Source organism: Eptatretus burgeri, chromosome 4 (genome assembly GCF_056783735.1).
Source record: "Eptatretus burgeri isolate ZD-2024b chromosome 4, Ebu_testis_v1, whole genome shotgun sequence".
NCBI classification, from domain to species: domain Eukaryota; kingdom Metazoa; phylum Chordata; class Myxini; order Myxiniformes; family Myxinidae; genus Eptatretus; species Eptatretus burgeri.
The window spans coordinates 101,098,855-101,118,699 of NC_140964.1; the positions used below are offsets into that span (position 1 = coordinate 101,098,855).

Sequence of the window (19,845 nt, forward strand, 5' to 3'; positions counted from 1 at the left end):
AATATGGGAAATAGAAATGGGAAAAAGGATGGAATTGTGTATACCGAGGAAACTTTTCAAAAGCCACGGAGAGGTACATGTGCAAGAATTATGTTTGATAAGTATGGGCCTGATGCTGTGAGAGACGTCGGAGAATGGTGCAATTGGACTAGAAATAGCAGATTACCTTTTTTCTGAGAATGGTACGTTTGAGCATGATTGTTTAGACAATTTAAGAAAAGTACTGGAGGTGAAAAATAGGGAAAGAAAGCCCAGAAGCATGTAAATTGGGGCGTATATATAAGTTGGATGGATGAATGTCGTGACAGAGTCGAAAAGGCACGGTTGTTGAACTTGAAGGGTCAGCTCGACCAATTAACGAAGCAAATGCCGGTGAGACTTGAAAATAAAACCAAGAGACAACGAGCTGTGCCTGTCACATTTGAGGATGAAGAAGAAGACTCAGATACATGGCCAGAGAGCATAGTGCCGATAGCACAACCACTCGAGGACGAAGAAGCGGGAGAGACAGAGGGAGATGATGCCACAGGGCAAGGAGAGGCTCGACGGGGAGCCAGGGGAGTAATTAAAAAGGAAGCTGAAACACAACGCAGAGAGAAAGTTCCTCTTGCTAACAAGGGTAAAATGCAAACTCGATCAAAGAAAATAACGTCAGAAACTGTGAAGGACGAAGATGAGGCACTCATAGGTGTGTTTCCATTGCGAGATTACCTGGGGGAAAGGGATGTACAAGCGATATATCGACCATGGGGCTCTGAATTAAGAGCCATTGTAAATGAGATGCCGAAGATGTGAGAGAATCCAAAAGAATTCCAAAGAGAATTGAGTGTTGTAGTGGAATGCCATCGGCCAACTTATATGGATATTTTATTGAAGTTGATTGTACCGGAGGGGTTACTCCGACAATGGAAACAGACAGCAGCATGGCCAGATGAAGTTCCCGGAAGCAGAGATGAGCTCAAAGAACATATCAACACACTCAATGAATCAGTCACAGAGGTGGTACCACTTAAAACAGATGGGGCGAAAATACAGACGTGCAGGCAACGCTCTGCTGAAGACCCATTGGAGTACTTAGAGCGCATTCGGGGTGTATATCAATGTCACTCTGGACTAAAATAAGAGGATGTACTATTTTCTCATGCATTCCTCAATGGTTTGACAGCCAAATTGCAGAACGAAATTAGGCGAGTATGTATCGGCTGGGAATTGAAGGAAGTAAAATATTTAATGGAGTATGTAACGCGTTGTAATTCATTGATAAAACAACGTTCTGAAGAAGCAGAGGAAGCATCATTAATGCTGTCTCAGGTTCAAGGTCAAGGTGAAAGCACCGGTGGAGGGAATGCGAGATATAATGCACAAAACCGAGGGCCAAACTATAGAGGTTCATTGAGGGAGTAGTGTACGAGGGTAAGAAGTGTACGGTTGATAGAATTATAAATAAATTGCTCTCAAAAGAAAAGACTTGTCTGTGGAAATTGGTTATCGGTGTCTGTGATTTTATACAGGATTTTAAAACCAAATCGGCTAAACGTTAAAATATAGAGAAGTTAAATAGGATTCCACAATCAACCAGGAATAATCCAACAACGATCACAACGAGGTTGGGTGCAAATCCACATCACCACCAACTTGGTAGAAATGGAACGATGATTTGTGTGCCCCAATATCGGTTTTCAGGTATGGGGAATTAAATTTTGCAATACTTTTTGCTTTTGGAGCATCGCTCATTCGCATAAATCAAATATGGCTGCCGTACGACACACCCGATATGAGTAATCTGATTTTAACTTTTGAAGTAAAGGACAGAAAGACGGTTTTGGTATCTCATTATAGGTTTTCAGGTATGGGGAGTTGATTTACGATAAGATTGTGTTTTTGGGGGATTCTATATTGAGATAAATCAAATTCTAGCTCACATAAGAATATGATCATTTCATGGGTTTTCGCTTTCCCATTTTCATTTTTATCCCATTAAACCTTATTTTTTTATTTCATGATTTTAGATGATGATAGTAAGAGACATTATCAACAGAGATACGATTGGGCAAAGTCTATTCAAGGAATTTGTCAAACAACAGCTTCTTCCAAATTCTTCTGATCCTTCACCACTTTCAGCCACATCTGTTTGGGACCCTTTGAAGAAACGGAAGTTAAAACCACTCAGTACATGGAGGTCAAAAACCCATGTGCCAGTTGGAGAAAATTATCAAGTTGTGAGAGGACAGAGAGCTTTTAGATAGGTTTCTTATAATTCAGCAATCCCAGCCAGAACTTCTGCCAAAGTTGAACGAAATCATCGGTGAATACGAGATGACAGCGAGACCTCGCTCAATGTTTACAGGAAACAGTTCTTTGCTTGTCCTGACTGGCAAGAGTTCTTGACTGGCAAAAAAATGATGCAGCATTTCTTCCCCACTGGGAGGATGGCTTTCAGGAGGACAATGCTCCAGTCTACAGGACATGTGTTGTCAACGGGTGGTCTGAGTTGCATGAGGACAAAGTTATCAATCTTCCATGGCCCACCCGATTGCGGGAAATTAATCCCATCCAAATAATTTGTGGGACTGTCTGGAGAGGCACATAAGATATTCATGAAGGCCATTAAAGAAATACCCCTCCCAGGTTGATGAACGACAAGGTGATGGAGTTGATGGATATTGACATGAATGAACCAGAAAAAGTACTCGTCATTGATGGGCATGCCGTTGTGCGAGGATTAACGAAACATCATCAATGAAGACCATCGATGACTGCTCGACTGTCTTCGTCAAACGCATCCAGAACATGCTGAAAAGTGTGCTGGATGTGTTTGACGAAGTGAGGGACGTGTTATCTTCGACAAGTATATAAATGACTCGTTGAAGGCCAAGACTTGGGCAAAAATAACTGCAAAGGGATCTCTGTCCACCGAATATGAAGACAGTGACATCACAAATATCGCCAAGGTAACACTGAAAGTTTCTGACACACACCAAAACTAAATCAAGGCTGACAAAACACCTGGGGCAAGAATCTCCCACTCACTTTCAATGATTCCGACATGTGATTCTGTGTTGCCGATGGGAGCAACTGCTACGCCAACCACCCCGGCATTATTGCAGATGTGATGAGACAACATTTTCATGAGGCAGGCACACAGATACTGTTGCATATCCTTGACATCTCTCGACCATCATCCCGAGATACCGATGTTTGGTCTCCAGATTCTGACCTTCTTCTTCTTGTTATAGATGTGGCCGATACAACACCCGCACTGTGTGAAAGGAAGTTGAACATGATTACATGAAGAGGCCAGATTTACCGTACAATTGACATTCATGAAAGGGTGCAAGTACTGGGAGAGGAAATAACTCGTGGACTACAAGGGTTCCACAACTTCACAGGAGCTGATTGGGGAGGCAAGTTCGTGGGAATCTCCAAGAATTCTTTGGTGAATGCGTATGCGTCTCTTCCAGGTAGCCACCCTGTTCTTCAGTGCTTCCAGTACTTTGGTAACACCGACATACATATAATGATGAAACCATTGGGCATAATAAAGCAATACGTCAACCAGGTCTACTCTCAGAACACAAAATGCACTACCCTGGCAGAACTCAGATGGGAGCTCTTCCTCACCAAGAATGTTGAGGGGGAAAAGCTACCACCCACTCGTGGAACGCCAGGTCCTCACATAGAGGTCAATTATATCTGTATGAGAGACAAGAGTTATCTGGAGCCCAACCCAACCCACACCCAACCCTACCCACGATCAAATCAAATGGCTGGGAGCTAGTTGAAAATCAACTTTGATTTTCCTGTTGTTTGTGTTGTTGAATTTTTTCAACAATTGTTTGTGTTGTTGAATATTTTCCTGTTGTTGAAAATTTGCCTGTTGTTTGTGTTTTTTATGATGTCCCCAAAAACATTGTTTCCTGTTTGGAATGATTTTCAATTTTGCTTGACTGCCAGGCTGACAGACAGACTGAAGTAACTGCTATACGTCGAGTGTGTATACTCGCTCGAGATGAAACGCTGTAAAATTTACCAAATTCAGAACAAAAGTACTGCAAAACTGCAGCTTCATGTTCTGATTCATGTTTTACAGCGTTCAAAATATGACATCCAATTTAAATCAAGTGGTTCCTCAACCACAGACTAACGTCTGCCAGACAGAGTGAACTAAGTGCTTAACCCCGCTTTGCACTACGTGTAATAATGTAATTTGCATTCATGCCATTCATGCCAATAATAGTCCATGGGCCCAGGCATATATCGGTACCATCTGAGGAAACCAAACTTTAGGGCCACTAAGTTATTGGTAGGGACTATATGATTATTTCAATATGTGATAACCGTTCCAGAAGAGCAGCTTAGTGTATGTATTTTGCATTTTTACCATTCTGAGATATTGACGTTTTGGGGGAAAAAATCACATAATTGTCTATTGACACATCCCATGAAGGTAATATCATTCAATAACAGCTCAGGATATCCAGATTTGTTATCTGCACACTTACAACAAGCATACTTCCCATCTTGAGGCACATGCTTTAGTTTGGTATTCAAATTACAGCTGATTTGCATGCTAGATTTTGTGAAATTTTGCGGATGTATTATTATAATTATTTACGGAATGTTGTGTGTCCCATATGTGTGCCACAATCCTAATGGATCAGCTACCCATATGTACCTGGTTTGCAGGGAAGCACAAAGGAGGACCATCCAGCTGGTTTCAACAAAGTTGTAGACTTTTTCCTTCCCCTACCCCCGAAATGAAAATTGCGGCTGAATATATGAAAATTACAATGTAGCTCAAACTTGATATAATCTTTCGCCCCACCAGAAATGTTTCAGGTTGTGCACACTGGAAAGTATGTAAATGTATTTTATAATGTCATAAGTGTATCCGACTTTCTTGTTGTATATTGCATTGACTGGGTCTGATTGACAATGGAGTCCACTGGTGAAGAAGAACGCGCCAGGTTGCCACGGAAGCGTGCACGCATGGACTGTGCAATCCACTGTTCCGATGAGGAGGCAGACGCAAAATTGGTGTCACCACAAAACATTGAGTCTTGGAGAACTCTGCTGAGAGCTGCTGAGATACGAAAGCATGCCCCTATCCTGAACATCGCCAAATACTTACCAGAGGGAGAAATCCCACCAGTACAGTACCATCGCAAGTGCCGCAGCATTTTCACCATGAAGAAACTGCTTGATTCTATCGTTGCCAGAGAAGATCCCAGGGGCAAAACCGCAAAAGACACTCCCAGGTCATCTAGAGAGGCACCCAGCACGTCAAGGGTATATGATGAACAGTGTATCTTCTGCGAAAAAGCGAGCAAGTATCTGAGAGGTCAAAACACCAGGGAGCCCCTCACGCAATGCACCGAGTTACGTGCTGATGACAGAATCAGGGCAGCAGCACTCAGGGAACTAGATAATAGGATGCTTGCTGTTGTGAGCAGAAACCTTGTTGCTGCAGAGGGCCATTACCACAAGTCTTGCTACCTTTCGTACACAAAGGATCATTCCACCAGTGGTAACATAGAAGGTGAGGAACAAGGCGAAGACATTCAAGCTCGACAGTATGAGGCAGCAGAGAAGCACTCCTCCAGTGAACTCTTCAGGTACATTAGAAATGAACTCTTCCCCAACCCGGAAGTGTTACCCTTGAGAGATCTAACTTCCAAACTGGTGACATGCATGAACTCCTGTGGTATCAGTCAAGTCAAAGATTCAACAAAGAAACACCTTCGTCGTAAGCTTGAAGCTGAGTTTGCGGGAGCACTGCACATATTTCCAGACAGCAAAGGAAAAGTTCTTCTTTATCCAGACAGCCTTTCGATGAGTGAGCTTGCCAAACTGACATATGCCTTGAAGGTGGAGTTACACAATGTGACCTTTGCCAACACTGGAGATGTCATAACCAAAGCAGCATTGAAGATGAGACGACATCAAGAAGCAAGATATCACTCAAATATGGCCACCAGATGTGGAGCACAGTGATGGCAGCATCCCTGAATCTGTGACCAAGCTCCTGAAAACAATGCTGACAGGAGAAAAGGAGTGCACTGATCCAACACAAAGGGTCACGCGACTTGTCAGCTCCTTTGGCCAGGACTTGGTCTATGCCGTTTCTGGCGGCAAGAACATTCCAGCGAAGCACATCCTCCTACCGTTTGCTGTGAAGTCCTTGACGGGGAACGTCGAACTGATTAGTACACTGAACCGGCTTGGCCACAGCACTTCATACTCGAAGATCGAGGCGATCGACACAGCCCTGTGTCTACAGAAGCTGGCACTGTCGGAAAGTGCTGTAGCTTTGCCAGGGAATATCTACCCAAGTGTGTTCACTACCCTGGCTTGGGTCAACATCGACCGACTTGAAGAAACCATCAGTGGAGAGGGGACATCTCACAGAGTGAACGGAATTGCTGTCCAGGCGAAAGTCATCGGACCTCAGCCACTAAAAGTCACTCCCACCGTTGCCAAAACAAAGAAAAGGAGTATCAGCACTACACCACTGATGCTGGCCACATATAATGCTGGGAAGCGAGTGGGACCATCAACCACAACATGTGTGGATGCTGACTGCCGTAGTCCAGGATGCCTGACTACTGCCGTAGTCCAGGATGCCAGGAGAAAGAACAATGTCTGGCTTCTTGCTCGCAGGTCAGACCCAGGGTCTCAAACAGTCAGCAGCTGGACAGGATTCAACATCCGGGTCCGAGATCAAGTGCCAGTGATTCAGGACAATATCGGCTACCTGCCCACAATCAATGCTCCTGCCACACAGTTGTCCACTGTCAATGAAGTGCTGAACCAGTCACTCAGCATCATGCAGTCACTGCAGCTGACCAAGATCATCTACGTATTCGACCAAGCACTATATGCCAAAGCTGCTGAAATAGCATGGAAGCAGGAAGACAAGTTCAAGAACATCATCCTCAGAATGGGTGCATTCCACACCATATGCAACCTGCTCTCGACCATTGGAAAGAGGTTCCAAGATGCCGGTTTGAGGGACTTGTGCGTCGAGTCAGGCGTGAATGCCGAGGGTTCCATAGCTGGGGTGATGGAAGGCCGCAAGTACAACCGTGGTGTGAGGCTCCACAAGCTTGTGCATGAAGCATTGATGAGGCTGGCCTGGAAAGGATTCCTCCCATGGCTAGAGGAGAACCACATTGCAGACCTGCGCCACCTGGAAGAAACCCTGACCAGCATCAGCAACTTCTGTGATAACATGTCAGATGTCGTTCAAGGAGGTGCTGGAGAATACCTCATGTGTCCGCACCATGGAGCTATTCCAAGTCTACCTCAACTACCTCAGGGATGGAAATGGCGATCTCTCAGCATTCTGGATGTCGTATGTCGACATGGCGGAGATCATGCTGGCACTCCTTCGAGCATCCAGAGAAGGGGACTGGATGTTACACCTAGCATCCATCCGAGAGATGATTCCATGGTGCTTTGCCTATGACAAGCTGAATTACGCCCGTTTCCTACCCTACTACTATGCACAGATGTCCCGACTGCCGCTCAACCACCCTGAAGTACATGCGCACTTCATGGAAGGTGGCTTCTCGGTTCAGATCGGCACCACGAACCCATTCGCACGGATTCCCATGGATCAGACGATCGAGGAGACTGTCAACAAAGACACACAGACACCTGGAGGAACTAAAGGATTCAGCCTGAACCCAGGAGCTGTGACCCGATACTATCTGATGTCAGATTACCGCAGTATGTACCTTGGGCACCTGAGGGATATGGTAGGTCGAAGTCACTCCCAGCTGAACCATCCAGATCTGCAGTTACCTAGGATCTGGAGGGATGAGTCTGACATCCAATCCTTGGTGGATCTCATGGAGAACAGCTGGCTGGATCCACTGAGTCCTGATCAAGCACAGTTTGTCAGCTTGTTGACCGCTACTGTTGCTCCTCCTGATGTTGCCAATGACCTCCTCGCGGCTCGCACGGTAGGAGAGGAGGCATACCAGGATTTCAAGAAGAAACGCCTGGAGACAAATCCACCAACTGCACAGTTCAATGACAAGATGACAAAAAGGAACTTGAAAACATTCACCCACATCCGGAAGAAACTAACCAGCAAAGCGCAGGCCAAAGAAATTGTTCTCAAAGCTGACAGGAACCTGTTTGGGCACATGATCCTCGTTGCTCAGAGTCGAGATCTGCACATGAGAGATGTCTTGGTGCACCCTTGGGGCCCTTGCCATGGTCAATTGCTAATGGCGATGGATCTCTGCGGAAGACGAACAAAGCAACCCTTGCATGTTGTAGAGCTGGAAAAGAGTGTTTCTCCCGCTGAAGTTATTGCAGAGCCATCAGCAACTGTCATTGATGGCATGAGCCTGGTACAGAAGATGAAAGGGAATGACAAGACGTTTTCACAGCTGGCTGAAGCGATACTGTCAACGTCTCTTCATGAAGGAGCCCAGAGTAAACGCATTGATGTTGTCTTTGATGTTTACCGAGAGACATCCATCAAAGACGCAGAGAGATGCAACAGAGGTGCAAGCACAGTAATTCAGTTCAGGAGCATCGCACCGGACCACAACATTCAGCAGTGGAGGAAACTGCTCTGCAGCTATTCCAACAATGCAAGTCTAATCAAGTTCCTGGTAGAGGAGTGGAAAGAACCAAAAAGCAGGAAGAAACTGAAGGAAAAGTTGCTCTATGTAACTTGCGAGGAGGTCTGCTACAAGCTCACCAAGGACCACTGGGAGGAAGTGGCAGAGCTGAAGTCCACGCAGGAGGAAGCAGACACCTGAATGCTTCTGCATGCTCTGCATGCAGCAGAGGCTGGGTACAAGGCTGTGGTGATCACTGCTGAAGATACAGATGTCCTCGTGCTGTGTCTTGCCTTCAATAAGGACATCCCATTCCCCGTGTATCAGAAGTGTGGTACGCAAACCCGCACACGGTTCCTAGACATTGACAAGCTTGCTAGATCGATGGGAGACAGTGTCTGTGATGCCCTGGTTGGACTGCACGTGTTCTCCGGTTGTGATACAGTCAGTGCCTTTGCAGGCCGGGGAAAGATGGGCGCCTTGAAGCAAATGAAGTCGGATAAGACCTACCAAGAGGCCTTCACAGTCAGCTCGGTCATTCATGGGAAGTATCCACCGAGCTCTTTCAGAAGCTGCAAGAGGTCACCTGCCACATGTACGTGCCGTCTACCAACATCACGAAAGTCAATGAACTCTGACATCAACTCTTCTGTGCCAGACGGGGAGAGATAGAGTCCAGTCAGCTTCCACCATGTGAAGACTGCCTCTTCATGCACGTTCTCCGTGGCTGCTATTTGGAGGCGCTGTCTGCAATGCCAACCCTATGTTCCAAGTCCCAAGGGTTGTGGATGGACCACTGATGATGACGGGAAGCTGACCATCAAGTGGATGCAGGGTTCTCCAGCACCGGATGCAGTGTTGCAACTGCTTTCCTGCAAGTGTGGACGGTCGTGCAAACTCCCAGACTGCACGTGCCTTGCCAATAGCCTGAAGTGCACTGACATGTGCAAGTTGCGAACCTGCAGCAACCAGCCCGCTGATGTCGAGGAAGAGGTTGTAGACCTCGAGGACTCTGATGCTGATAACAGTGATGAAGACGAGACTACTGATCCATGGTGTGAATGTTTTGGCACAATCACAAGGACATTCATGGCTACAAATATGCATGAGTAAAACATAGTACATAAACATGCCACAGTAGCGTGGTGAAATTTGGGTTATCCGTAAATTTCACATTTTGGACGCTTGTTGGAACTAGGGTAGGGGAAGGGCAATTCCTTTAACTGTGGTAAAAACTTGTAAAATGTTCATAAATGTTTTCCTCATACAACATGTGCATGTTGTAGGCTAGTGCGGTTCAGTAGCACTACCCAGGGAACTTGTATGACAATATTATTATAAATTAAAATGTACTGAAAATCACGAATCAGCAAAATTTTGATAAGCCCTATTGTTCGCCCCTTCCTGCCATAAAACAAATTCTGCCTTCAGGAATGACAGAAAGGATTATTCGGATGGTATAAATAAAGCATTTCAGACATGTATTTGTGGTTTGCAGTTCATTCTATCCCCATGTGGAAACAGCAATTGCATCATTAGTGAATGTTTCTGAGTTTGCCTTTTCGCTTTCATTATGCGCAGGGTGGGTACATTCCAGAGATGATAACTACCAATAAGCTGCCAGTCTGCAATGGTTATCACATCAAAATATGATGTATATATGTATACACCAATTCAAAAATCATAACTAGGATTGGTTTCCAAAGATGGTACCGACAAGTGGAATTTCTGGCCTGGGCCCATGGACTATCAGATGTTTGAACAAACCAGCCCCTGTAGCAGTTCTAGAATTGATTAAGTGGGGGTACAAGGACAGCTGTGAAGGCAAAAAGAACTGCTCCTGCATGAAAAAACAGATTAGTTTGTACACCTCTTTGTAAATGCACAGATTGCTCAAACGTGCTGGATTACTGGAAATGGTGATGATGCTGCTGCTTAGGATTGTACAGACATAGATGGCTTAATAAGATGATGAGGTTTAATGATTTATGGCATTAGAAGATGATCAGTTGATATGATGGATGATGAATGGTGGATGACACCATGTATACAATATGGTGATGAACATATTTTCACTCGATGTCTGATGATCTCGCTCAAATTCATCGTGTTTTTATGTGAGCTACAATTGGATTTATGATAATATAGAATGTTCCAATCAACACAATCTTATCTTTAATCAACTCCCCATACCTGGAAACCTATGATTAGATACCAAAACTGTATTTTGATGTCCTTGATTTCAAAAGTTATGAGATTACCCATATCGGCAATTCATCGGGTGTATTGTACAGCAGCCATATTGGATTTATACAAATGAAGGACGCCCAGATAGCAGAAAGTATTGCACAATTTAATTTCCCATACCTGAAAACCTATATTTGGACACACAATTATCATCGTTCCATTTCTACCAAGTTGGAAGTTATAAGAAATTTCCTGTATCAGGGAGTTTGTGGGCAGCCATCTTGGACTTATGCCAAGAAGGAGTGTTCCAATTGGCAAGATTTTTGTTCCAATCCATTCCCTGTACCCAAAAACCTACATTTAGACGCCAATTTCATTTTTCTATGTCCATTAATTCAGAAGTTATGACATTCCCTGTAATCGGGGAATCAGTTAAATTACATTAAATGCCTAATTAAGGCACCAAAACATCATTTGTAAATTGGACAGCATCCAATTCCATATTCTACATGCCCTCGAGTACCAAAATCAACAGGGAAATCAAAATCATCAGCAAAAGTGAGCCAGAGGCCCTGTTTCTTCCCTCCCAAACCTCACTATCATCATTGAAGAACAACAATGGACAGAAAAGCATACTTGACAAGCATGATGCACAAACATTAGTAGGGACTACGAGGTGAAACAAGAAAGCATTGGTGGACAAGCTGTGTGCGGAGTTCAACGTGGGTCGTGGGCATGCTGTATTATCAACCAGAGTTGGTGTCAAAGCCACCCAATGCTCGCCCGTTTATACATTTATCGTTTTAAAAACTCGTCTAATAATTAATATTTTTTATAAAGCATTGCAGTGAAGTCTGATCCAAATAATTTTAAAGCAATATATGTATTATGTATTTGTATATTGTAATCAGTAACAAGAGCGCAAGTGAGCACAATCTACGCCCGAACAAGAAGGTATATACATAATTGTGCTACTACATGGAAAACAGCATCCTGGTTGCCATGGCAACCACTTTAGATGACAAACGTATGTCACGACACACAGTCTCCAGAGTCTGTACCTATGTACCAAATATGAAACGTAAAAACTTTGGGAGTGAGTGCAGACAGGAACGGATGGAAAACAGCATCCTGGCTCCCATGGCAACCACTTTAGATGACGAACGTATGTCATGACACACCGTCTCCACAGTCTGTACCTATGTACCAAATATGAAACATGAAAGTTGAAAACTTTGGGAGTTAGAGTGCGGACAGGAACGGATGGACAACAGCATCCTGGTTGCCATGGCAACTACTTTAGATGATGAACGTATGTCGCGACCCACCATCTCCACAGTCTGTACCTATGTACCAAATATGAAACGTGAAAGTTGAAAACTTTCAGAGTTAGAGTGCGGACAGGAACGGACAGATGGATGGACGGACGGACGACCGGTATCACATAATACGCCCCGATATATATACATACATACATACATACACACACACACACACACACACACACACACACACACACACACACACACACACACACACACACACACACACACACACACACACACACAGTGGGGAGAACAAGTATTTGATGCACTGCCGATTTTGCAGGTTTTCCCATTTACAAAGCATGTAGAGGTCTGTAATTTTTATCACAGGTACACTTCAACTGTGAAAGACGGAATCTAAAACAAAAATCCTGAAAATCACATTGTATCATTTTTTAAATAATTAATTTGCATTTTATTGCATGAAATAAGTATTTGATCACCTACCAACCAGTCAGAATTCTGGCTCTCACAGACATGTTAGTTTTGTCTTTAAGAAGCCCTCCCATTCTCCACTCATTCCCTGTATTAACTGCACCTGTTTGAACTCGTTATCTGCATAAAAGACAGCTGTCCACACTCAATCAATCAGACTCCAACCTCTCCACAATGGGCAAGACCAGAGAGCTGTCTAAGGACATCAGGGACAAAATTATAGACTTGCACAAGGCTGGGATGGGCTACAGGACAATAGGCAAGCAGCTTGGTCAGAAGGCAACAACTGTTGGCGCAATTATTAGAAAATGGAAGAAATTCAAGATAACAGTCAATCTCCCTCGGTCTGGGGCTCCATGCAAGATCTCACCTCGTGGATCCTCAATGAATCATGAGAGGTGAGGGATCAGCCCAGAACTACACGACAGGACCTGGTCAATGACCTGAAGAGAGCTGGGACCACAGTATCAAAGAAAACCAAAAGTAACACACTACGCCGTCATGGATTAAAATCCTGCAGCGCACGCAAGGTCCCTCTGCTCAAGCCAGCGCATGTCCAGGCCCATCTGAAGTTTGCCAATGACCATCTGGATGATTCAGAGGAGGGATAGTAGAAGGTCATGTGGTCTGATGAGACCAAAATAGAGCTTTTTGGTTTAAACTCCACTCGCCGTGTTTGGAGGAAGAAGAAGGATGAGTACAAGCCCAAGAACACCATCCCAACCGTGAAGTATGGAGGTGGAAACATCATTCTTTGGAGATGCTTTTCTGCAAAGGTGACAGGATGACTGCACTGTATTGAGGGGAGGATGGATGGGGCCATGTATCCGGAGATCTTGGCAAACAACCTCCTTCCCTCAACAAGAGCATTGAAGATGGGGCGTGGCTGGGTCTTCCAGCATGACAACGACCCGAAACACACAGCCAGGGCAACTAAGGAGTGGCTCCGTAAGAAGCATCTCAAGGTCCTTGAGTGGCCTAGCCAGTCTCCAGACTTGAACCCAATAGAAAATCTTTGGAGGGAGCTGAAAGTCTGTGTTGCCCAGCGACAGCCCCGAAACCTGAAGGATCTGGAGAAGATCTGTATGGAGGAGTGGGCCAAAATCCCTGCTGCAGTCTGTGCAAACCTGATTAAGAACTACAGGAAACGTCTGATCTCTGTAATTGCAAACAAAGGTTTCTGTACCAAATATTAAGTTCTGTTTTTCTGATGTATCAAATACTTATTTCATGCAATAAAATGCAAATTAATTATTTAAAAATCATACAATGTGATTTTCAGGATTTTTGTTTTACATTCCGTCTTTCACAATTGAAGTACCTATGATAAAAATTACAGACCTCTACGTGCTTTGTAAGTGGGAAAACCTGCAAAATCGGCAGTGTATCAAATACTTGTTCTCCCCACTGTATATATATATATATATATATATATATATATATATATATATATATATATATATATATATATATATATATATATATATATATATATATATATATATATATATATATATATATATATATATATATATAGTGTGGTAGATAAAAAACATTAGAAAGGAAAAAATTACTTGCACCAAAAACTTAACATTTTCACGCTCATGCTGATGCTGACACTGACGCTCACGCCAGGGGTATCGCTATAGCTCTCTGTTCTTCGAACAGGCGAGCTAAAAACGGTCAGAAGGGACATTCACACAGTGGGATACCACAACCAGGTTGCTGTGCAGAAACCACTTAGCACTTGGCAACGGCCACTTGCAAGGTCCAGTGGTGCAAGGTGCATTTGATGTACTGCTGAGCAGTGGAGGAATGAGATCATGGTCTGACGAGTCGTCCTTCACCATGCTCTCGGCGAATGGATGTATAGATGTGTGGTGACAGCCCAGGTTACCTCTATAGCCCAGAGTGCCTGGTTCCAACAATAAGAGGTTATGGTGGTTCCATAATGAGCTGAGGCACAATTTCCTGGCAAGGCCTGGGTCCATGCATGCCATTACAAGGCAGGGTTGATGCAGCACACTATGTTACCGTCCTGAGAGATAGTCTGTATCCAATGATGCGGCATTTCTTCCCTGCTGGGAGGGGTGTCTTTCAGGAGGGCAATGCTCCAGTCCACAGGACATGTGTTGTCAACGGGTGGTCTGAGTTGCATGAGGACAAAGTTATCCATCTTCCATGGCCCTCCCGATTGCGGGAACTTAATCCCATCCAAAGAATTTGTGGGACTGTCTGGAGAGGCACATCAGATATCAGTATCCACCTCCATCAAACCAACATGAATTGGAAGATTTCCTTCTGGAAGGATGGTACCAGATTCCTGCAGAACAGTTCCAGAACCTAGTTGACTCCGTGCCACATCGTACAGATACCATCCTGGATGCATGTGGTGGCCCAACACCTTACAAAGTGGCATTCTGATGGTTTCCATTTTTTGTCCGCGACTTGTAGTTTAGAGTGTGAACAATGGACAGCACTGAATGAAGTTCTTGACAGACAGCAACCTCACCACTGAGGCAGGTGTGAGCTTATCAAAATGGAAGAATCACCAAGGTGAGTTGTAGAAGAATCAGAAACATCCTTCAAGAGGAAAATTTCTGTTAAACATCCAACATTGGACCTGAAGCAGTAACCGAGATGGAGATAATCAGTCACATTATAATGAAGACTCAATGTGCAAGGAAAAAGAACACCAGCAGTCAATGATCAAGTGATGCATACAAGCCTTCACACTTAAATTTGCAAATTATGACTCGATATTCAGATCAATTTACAGTCCAATCACTATTATCCCTGGATGATAGTGCATCATTCAACTTTGAGTACAACTGGAGGATTGGACAGAGATGCAGGATAGTGGAGAACCAGTTGATGTGGTATACTTGGCTTTCAAAAATGTGGTAGAGCTGGATTTCAAAAAAACGAGACTTCTGGAGAAAATCAAGTCATGCGGTATTCAGAATCCCCTACTCCGGTCATTCAGGGCCTTCCTCACAAAATGAGTACAGCATGTTATCATCAATGACCAAAATCCACCTGGAGTAGAGTCAAAAGTGGCATCCCCCAGGAAAGCATTTTGGGGCCATTGCTCTTTTGTTGTCTATGTCAATGATTTCCTCAGCACAATGGAAAGCAGCATCCAACGCATGCCGATGATGCCAAGTTGTATGGTACAGGTAAACTCGCACCAGAATTTTCTTCTCTCCAGTGGGGCCAAGATCGTGCAACCAGATGGTAAAAGGAATGCAACTGCCTCAACTCTGAGAAGTGCAAAACCCTTCATCTTGGTAAGCACAACAGCAACGACATGCACCAGGAACAACTTACACCGAAAGATCGTGACTGAAGAAAGTAACCTTAGCCTCATAATCAACAACAGACTGACCTTCCACGGGAACATGTTCATGGCAGTGAACCGAGAAAACAAAAGAATAGGCTTGATCAGGAGAGCATTCACCCACATCAACGAGAAAACCCTCGTCCCCCTGCTCAAGATCCCTCTTGGAATGCGATAATGTGATATGGAATCCAAGATACACCATGGATGCAGACACAGTGAAGTTAATGCAAAAACATGCCACCAAAAATCTAGAACAACCGACCCCATGCAGTCTTGAGAAAAAGGATATGGGGAAGGGTCTTTTCAACTCTTGCTTTGTGCTTCCGAGTACGATCCATAATAGCTTTGTCCGTGAACTTTGAATAACAGATGTGATGCCAACCATACGAAGCCATTATGTCAAACAGGACAATCCAGAGCTGAACCTTCTGCCAACTCTTCTCGGAAAAACTGACGATTTTTGAATTATCATTGAGAAAAAGATGCACGAAACAAACGGTAGTTTTTTGGATGAAGTTAGCTCTGTAGTTGCATTGCAAGGCACCGTCATTTTTGGCAGACTCTCGCTGCTAATACATCCTTAGAGCGCGTGGCAAATTTTATTGGTCGAGACAAGTGTAGAATTTTAACCAAATACAGAACGGCTAACCAGGTTTTTGGAAGTGCAAACAAGGAGATATGTATTCTGCAGTGTTCAAATATATCATTCACTTCAAATAAAATTAAAGTTTTAACGGTTGTCGGGAAAAAAAAAAGGAAAAAAAAAATCATTGAAGGGGAAGTTTACTGCCATTGATGCACGTCATTTACACCAACTTATTGGATTCGCTATATATGCTAGATATCCCTTATTGTCGAGTTTTCCGTCTGTCTGTCTGTGTGTATGTGTGTCTGCAACGCGAGGCTCCACAGCACGAACCAGCGAACCAATTTCGATGAAACTTTGCCAACATGTGTAATATATACTGGGAATGTGCGCGTTTGAATTTCGTTGCCGAGCAACCACCCGTTGCTGTGCAGCGGCCGAAAAACCGCGTACAGTATTTTCAATACTTGTCCTTCAGTTTTGAATGTAGAGAAACGAGACTTCGGAATTAAACACTTCGAGATATTTAGAAAATTTTACTCGAGCCGATTTTTGATTGAGGTTTTATTTTTCAAATGGTAGTCCTTCAAAAATCGGGTGTCTATTCACCGTCATTTTTTATGAGGAGCTTAGGAAAGTGGGCGGAGCTTAGGGAAAGTGGACGTGGTTGATGAAAAGTGGGAGTGGCGTAGTTAAGTGGGAGTGGTGGAGGAAAGTGGGCTTGGCTTAGGGAAAGTGGGCATGGCTTATGGAAAAATATTGTGCGGCTCAGGTGTGGTCAAACAAGAGCATTGAGAGAAGTTTATCGGGTTTTCCGTGTGTGTGTGTGTGTGTGTGTGTGGGTGTGTGTGTGTGTGTGTGTGTGTGTGTGTGTGTGTGTGTGTGTGTGTGTGTGTGTGTGTGTGTGTGTGTGTGTGTGTGTGTGTGTGTGTGTGTGTGTGTGTGTGTGTGTGTGTGCGCGCGCGCAATGCGAGGCTCCACAGCACAAACCTGCAAACCGATTATTTTTCAAATGGTAGTCCTTCAAAAACAGGGTGTCTATTTGACGTCATTTTTTATGAGGAGTGCCTGTTGGCAAAATACGCAATAGGAAAAATCTTGCTAGGCAGAGGAACAATTGCATGTGAACCAATATGTCTTGGCAATGAATCTTCGTCGGTGGATCGGTCAGAATGAAAAGCATCGTATACAGCGCTTCGATCCTAGCGAATCCCTCGTCGCCTACCGGCTTGTTTAACATATTAGTTTTCCGTGCCTGTTGTTTGTGTTTTTTATGACGTCCCCAAAAACAGTGTTTACTGTTTTAAATGATTTTCAATTTTGCTTGACTGCCAGACTGACAGACAGACTGAAGTAACTGCAATACGTCTCGTGAGTATACTCGCTTGAGATGAAACACTGCAATTTGCCAAATTCAGAACAAAAGTACTGCAAAACTGCAGGTTCATGCTCTGATTCATGTTCCGATTCGTGTTTTACAGTGTTCAAAATATGACATCCAATTTAAATCAAGTGGTTCCTCAACCACAGACTAACGTCTGTCAGACAGTGAACTAAGTGCTTAACCCCGCTTTGCACTACGTGTAATAATGTAATTGGCAACCTTTTTCGTTAACTTAAGAACATTTTGGCGATTCACACTACAGCTGTATTGTCTGTCAAAATCAGAAGGAATATATCCATAATTAGAATGCATCTCATCAATATCCAAACACTCACTCTTCCAAAAGTTTGAGCTAGGCATCGTTTTCATGTCAACCAAAGCAAGGTAGACCGATGTACAATTAATCGAAGATCAATCCAGTGCTGAAGTATTCAATCACAGTGAATCTTTTAGCTCTATCCTGTGAGTCAACTTGCTTCTAATTTGAAAAAGGGATTCCTAAATCCCTCAAACACCAAAGGTGAAGGAGGTTATGTTTTCACCCTTTTCTATCTGTTTGTTTATTTGTTTCGCTGTGCAGGATATCTCAAAAAGTTGTGGACGGATCCGGATGAAATTTTGTGGACAGGTCCAGTGTGTGGCAAGGACGAACTAATGAGACTTTGATGAAAATCCGGATCCGGCGACTAGAATTTTATCATTGATTCTTCAGCATTGGGAGATAGGGCTAAAAACGATAGATAGCAAGGTATTTCAAAAAGTTGTGGATGGATTCGGATGAAAGTTAGTGGACATGTTGGGTGTGCGTCAAGGAAGAATTGATTCCGTTTTGGTGAAGATCCGAATCCGTATCCGGACACGATAATTATTTAATTTTAAACGTGATTCTTCACCATTGAGAGAGAGAGTGCCAAAAACGATATAGTACTGTATAGCATGATATTTCAAAAATGTGTTGGGCCCGATATGTTCTCGTGCATCAGACATTGCATGGCAGAGGTATGCGCTCTACCAAGTGTCCTTCCAGTTACTAAATGGAATGGTGGGCTGACAGAATGGCCTAAAGAATGTGCACTTGCCTCCAAGCTGTCTAACCTGGGTTTGAATCCTGACCAAGATTTGAACTGTGATCCCATTACAGGCAGGATGATTTATCAATGCGTGTGCCATTGCTCCGATGGGTGTTAAACGGGCGTCCCATCTGCCAGCATACATTGAAGATACCACGGTGTCCTTCGTGAAGAGTAGGCGAACTATCACCGGCACTATGAAAAATATTACAAGTTTCTGCTATAACCAGCAGAGGATATGACATCAACCGCCACAGCTGCACCCTCAGCTAATGATGTTATCCCACAGCCTTGAGATGCATACCAACGAAGAAGAGTGGAATGTTCTCGTTACAAAAAAGTCGAGGGATGGGTAAAATCAGAGTATTCCAGTGGGCGGTGCTTTCGGCACCATTCGGAGGATTGTTGTTGTTCTATGATGCTGCTGTCATAAGAGACTATTTTCAGCCAGGTTATAAAAAAAGGAGAAGTTGATAAACAAAGTAAGCATTCAGATAGAACTGAGAACCCTCAATGACCAGGGAAAAGGTCATCATCTGTAGCAACGAAGCAACCATCCTTTACGGATCAGCTGGTTTTAAGTGCAAGTGAAGAGTCCGTCATGACAGGCGTGTTAATTCCCTCAGAATTACGGACGGTTGATTCAACAAACAAGTTAGGCCAAAAAAAAAAATGTTGCATTGGCGTAACGGGTCACTGAAAAATAGGGTAGGTCGGTCGGGATCCTTTTTTTTTTTTTTTTCCTAATAAATCCCTCCCAAAATCTCCCCCGGCTCGAGTACCACCCTTTTTGTCGGCGGGTTCTGTCCGAAACACTTCCGGGTTTTTGCGATCGCGATCGCAATCAACAAGATACTTGAAAACGATAGCAAAACAACAAAAATAGCAATAAAATAGGGTCGGCAAAATTTTTCGATAGCAAAAAAACAATAAAAA

The 19,845-nt window shown here is 43.8% G+C and overlaps 2 protein-coding genes and 1 pseudogene across 22 annotated transcripts in view; 2 read left to right on the plus strand and 1 right to left on the minus strand.

Annotated features, from left to right (window-relative positions):
• Positions 1–19,845, minus strand: part of LOC147028760 (uncharacterized) — a 377,598-nt gene that overhangs the window by 351,033 nt on the left and 6,720 nt on the right. The gene's annotated exons all lie outside the window — the stretch shown is intronic.
• LOC147028765 (uncharacterized) lies at positions 4,936–7,227 on the plus strand. Its single transcript, XM_085876563.1, is given in 3 exon segments — positions 4,936–5,939; positions 5,941–7,077; positions 7,119–7,227. Coding segments are annotated over 3 exon segments (2,250 nt in total).
• On the plus strand, positions 7,301–9,217 carry LOC147028766 (uncharacterized; annotated as a pseudogene).